This window comes from Micrasema longulum, unplaced genomic scaffold (assembly GCF_059751315.1).
Source record: "Micrasema longulum isolate JH-2025_06_02 unplaced genomic scaffold, ASM5975131v1 h1tg000021l, whole genome shotgun sequence".
NCBI classification, from domain to species: Eukaryota; Metazoa; Arthropoda; class Insecta; order Trichoptera; family Brachycentridae; genus Micrasema; species Micrasema longulum.
The window spans coordinates 28,060-33,402 of NW_028277229.1; the positions used below are offsets into that span (position 1 = coordinate 28,060).

General features: G+C 33.3%; 1 protein-coding gene across 1 annotated transcript; it reads right to left on the minus strand.

The window, feature by feature from the left end:
* Positions 1–3,336: 3,336 nt before the first annotated feature.
* LOC148285583 (uncharacterized) lies at positions 3,337–4,731 on the minus strand. The gene has a single exon (XM_088243359.1). It carries the CDS (start codon positions 4,729–4,731, stop codon positions 3,337–3,339), a length of 1,395 nt encoding a protein of 464 aa, XP_088099485.1.
* Between the last annotated feature and the right edge of the window lie 612 nt (positions 4,732–5,343).

A 5,343-nucleotide genomic window follows, 5' to 3' on the forward strand; every position in this document is an offset into this window, starting at 1 on the left:
CTGTGTGTAAAATCGAACCAGAATTCCGGACAAGGTTTTCCGACTCGTTGGCTACTCCCAGGTAAAAATCCTGAAACGGGAATCGAGTGAGGATAACACCGTCTCGTAGTTTAACGGTTGGCGTATCCGCCAAACACGCTTGACAATCTTACCTTCCGTGTAATAAAATTGATCCAGATTCGTTGCAATTGGAGTTTCAACGCAGTGTCCTATGCCCCATCGGTGCGGATAGAGGTTCGATGATGACGAGTAGATTTGAAAATGTTATTTTAAATGTACAATATTAAAGTACAGGTGAGTACTGACAATACTGTTATTTTAAAAAACTGCAATATTGGTCCAAGTAGAAGTATTAAGATTTGTTTCCAGGTGCGCTGGGTTGTCTAGTACGTAAAATAATACGAAAGAATCTCACACACATCATCAATAGTTTCAGTGCTCTTTTGCTTCACGGACGAAACATTTTAAAAATCTGGATGTTCATACATAGGCAGAATTATGATATGTCATAAGCTTCATATTCCTTTTTCAAAAAGGTTCTCTTTCTCTGTTTTGTAATGGACGAATTACAATAATTTAAAACTAAACACCACCATGTTTCCACTATATAATAAGCATTTGTCTTCTATTATATTCTTCGGTGAGTTTTTTTTTATCCTACCTGGAAGTTCAAAATTCGAGTAGTTAAAAAATCTAGATTTAAAAATAGGGAGAACCCAACAAATTTAAAACAGATATTTTCACCCTTTGTAAATAAAAAAGCGACACCCTTTTTTTCTTAATCATAGTTGGTAGTGATATGTTTATTTTACCGCTTTCACAATACAGCTACAAGCATTTTGAGCAACCGTGTTTTAGAACTTCTGTTCGATTTCAAACTATGTCAATAAAGGTCCCCTTCAACAATTTTTATTTTCTAAAAATGTGATTGCTTCTAAAATCACGAAAACACATTTGAAACTGGCCAAATTTAAATTGTATTTTTAGAACTTACTGTTTTTGTAAGCAAACTTTATTTTTAGTAATGTACCCTAATAAGAGGATTTTAATTTAGTTTAACTTCTGATGGTGATTCAATTTCTTAACCTATATTTCGGCCTTGTGGTGTAATAGTCAGCACGTTAGCCTACCACGCAAGAGGTGTAGGGTTCTATTCATTATAATGTAAAAACACTTAAAAATAATTATTTCATGTTAACTATGCCGGAAATCGAACCCGAGACTTTTTGCGTGGTAAGCAAACGAGCTGACCACTCCACTACGAGACCGACTGTTATAATTAAGAAAAAAATAGTCAATTTGTCAAAATCATTTCACCATTGCACCTTACGGCGCATGCGCAATTTGTCATCTTAAACGTCAAACGATCTGCCGCATGCGCTACTTAAAATTCTTAAGGCCTTTTTTGAAATCAGCTGTCGCCCCTTTAGACCGCCTCAATGTCCCACACATTTTCCTTGGGCCTTCTACTGCCCCCCTGAGGGCCTTCAGCGCCCCTAAGGGGGAATTATCGCCCACTTTGACAAAGACTGAACTATCGTCATAGTTAAGGAATGGGTTCCATATCTTCCGATTGTGATCGCCATGCAAAACACAATGACACACTGCAAAATAATATCGAATTTGTTGTTGCTCCAACACATCTCAAGTCTCAACTGTAAGACTTGGCGGTGTCATCAGTAAGTTGCGGTAACTTTAAACCGTCGTCCTAGTCCATACATCATCTCTGTAACCGATACTCTTGTTCCAGCGAACGACATTCCGTGACTACAGACTACAGACTACAGACTACCGTCCGTGGCGTCCGTGACAAGTTTCTATGTACTCGCAAGTTACTCGTTATGTGACACACTTACACCTATCGCTACCACCTCCTGTCAAGTCTACTTTCAAAGCGCAGTCGTAAATACATTTTCTAGCAGTCCTTTATCATTTTTTATTACTTTTTCATAGGTGCAGCTAAAAATTTCCCGGAAGTATGATTAGGTACAAAAATATTTTTTATTATTTATTTTTTGTAGTATATAGAAATAAAATAATGACAGAAAAACAAAAAGTATCACGAGTAAATACAAAAATCCTACCAAGCCACTTTTTGTGGCTTGTTGATCTAGATTTATTTGTAAAAAATATTATTTATTTTACTTAAATAAATGGCACTTAGTGCCTTTTACTTATTAGTTGCATATACAATAAAATACATACATGTAAGTGGCATTATAAGTAAAATATAGTATTTAAAACAAATTAATACTAAACAGTTATTTACAAATTAAGGAGTCAAAATCAAAGATACACAGTTTAAAAATTATGTAACCAGTTATAAAAAACTAAAAAAATAAAATATGTGTTCATATAAATATTTTGAACATGTAAAAAAAAAAAGTAAGAAAGCAACAAATATTATTTTTTTTAAATAAAACAATTTTGAATAACACTAAACGATACATTTATTATTTTTTTAATTACACGTATTATAATATTACTTAGGCAACTTGTATAAATATACATATAAATACATACTGATAAAAAAATATTAAAATTATCTATAACTATTAGGTACTAGCTTCTCCTGCCCATAAAATACAGGTGAAGGGCCGTCCTATATAAACTAAACTTAACATGCAAAGAGTCACCAACGTCTTGGTACTTATTGCCTAGAGCGTGAAGTCTATTGATGACTGCATTTTTACCATAATATGAAGTCGAAGTATTGTTGCCACAGTATTAGTAGGTTTTCCGAGTTGCTCTTTTTTTTTTTTTTTTTTTAAACGCCCTCACTCGTTTGCGAGTGATTTTGGCTCTTAGAAACAAGAATAAGAAATTTAAATAATATACGCTTCAGTGAACGACAAAAAAAAACCCATACCCACGAAAAAATATAATATAATGTGAGGTAGTTAAAATCAGTATGAAAGAGTTATGTGACAATAAAATATTATTACTGTATAAAGTAAACGTAAACATAAAATGAAATTTTGGGCCAAAAGTAAAGAGGGACATTCAATTAGACTTATTAATTAAATTATGCAAATAATATTTAACAAATTCAAATATTTTTATTATTTGTCCTTAAGAATTTAGTCAGAAGTAAATAAGTATCCAAATCATTCTGGGCTAGTAAAAATTTTACGTTAAGAGGGAACGTATTATATTCTTCACATATATTTTGAAGGAATTCGCTTCTTTCGTAGAGGGGACAGTCAAAAAACAGATGATCTAATGTCTCATCGTCATTTTCACAAAGACACATTGCCGAAGTAAAGACACCTATTCTCGATAAGTGCGAGGCAACGAGACAATGTCCTATTCTCATTCTTGATATTAAAGAGATGTTCAATTTTGATTGCTTTTCGATTTCAAACCATGGTGTAATGGGGATGGAGCATTGAATACTCTTATAAAACAACCCAGTCGAGGAATTCTGCAGAAAATTGTCCACTCAGATCTGATTTTATTAATTATAGTTGGTACACAATCATCAGTAGGACGACTAAAGGAGTGCGGGATGCTTCCATGAAGGCATGCTTCCTTTGCTAGGTGATCAACTCTTTCATTTCCAGAAATTCCGATATGCGAAGGAATCCAACATAAGGTCACCTTGAAATTTCTCTTGACCGCAAAAAATATAAGATATTTCATTTCACAAATTAGTCCATCATTACTACCATAAATTCCAGATTTCAACTTTTTGATCAGACTTAGGGAATCAGTAAATATTATTGACATAGGAATTTCAAGGTGTATAACTTCCATTAAAGCCTCTTTTAGTGCAATGCACTCGGCAGTAAAAACTGAGGAATCGGAAGGCAGTATGAAAAGTCTACTTACTTGAAAAGTTGGAATATAAAATGCCGCACCACAACCTTGGGCTGTTTTAGATCCATCAGTAAATATAAATGTGGAACCAGGCCATTTTTCTTCTATATTCGCCAAGAATGTTTGGTTTTTACCTTGGTGATTCAATCGAGCAAATGATTTATCAATACTTATATGTTCTTCTATTTGAGAGGAAAATATTAGTGCTTGAAATGGAGTAGAAAATATTGGCAAGTTGTCCCTGGGGTAAATTGTAAATACTGACTGAATATACTGCATGGACGAACACAATAAAGGAATAGATCTACGAGCGTTTGTTTCATTTGTCATCTTTTGAGTTAGAATTGACAAGGATTTTATCAAAGCATGATCCTCAAATTCAATTCGTTTCAAAACAAATTTTATTGCAAGATATTTCCTGCGCAGCAACAATGGCATTTCACCAGTTTCTACCTGTAGAGATACAATAGCTGAGGACCTCATCGCTCCTAAAATTAAACGTAAACTCTTTGACTGAATTTGGTCTAATTTTTTCAATTGATATTTTGGCAAAGGGTCAAAAAAATAACTGCCATAATCGAGATGACTACGAATCAATGCTTTATACAACATTTTTAAGGTCGACGGGTGAGCCCCCCACCACACTCGAGACACGGCTCGAAGAATGTTAAGGTTCCTCTCGCACTTTGCGACAACCTCTTCTATGTGTATATTCCATGATAATTTCCTATGGATAGTCATACCCAAGAATTTCACTGACTGCTTAATTGGGTTCGGTATTTCCTGAAGTTTGATGCATATATCCGGTATTTTATGTTTATTGGAAAATATTACTAATTGACTTTTTGAGGGAGCAACTTCTAAATAATTACTGCTCAGCCACAACTCTAGATAATGCATTATTGTCTCCATTTCGATCGCACCCTGCGTTATGTTTTTATGGTGGAGATAAATAACAAAATCGTCAGCATATTGTAAAATTTTACTCATACTTGGGAGGGAACTATGTAGGTCTATAGTATATATGTTAAACAGCAAAGGGCTGAGAACTGAGCCTTGTGGTAGGCCCTTATAAACAGTACGCATAATCTTACCAGTAGGGGTTTCAACTACTAGCTCAGTTGCTCTTTTTGGTACATTGAAATTAATAAGTGATAAAGTTGAAGGGGTATCAAACATAGAATGAATTATTTTATATAAATTTAGTAAGTCGGTTATAATTCTTCTATCGCTTAATCTTAATAAGTTCAAAATATACAATAAGTAATTATAATCAAAAAGTTTTAGTAAAAACTTATTTTGAACTCTTTCAATGCAATATTGGTGCCTAGAATTATGAGGATCCCAGATTGTAGAGTTGTACTCTAAAATGCTATAAATTAATTAAATTAATACTACTTAAAAATAAACATCTTTACGTCCACACGAAAACCGTTTTATATTATTTATATTATTTTTCTCTTAAAAACAAAACATATTATAAAATTTATAAAATAATTTCAATATGTCCGTACACATATATAT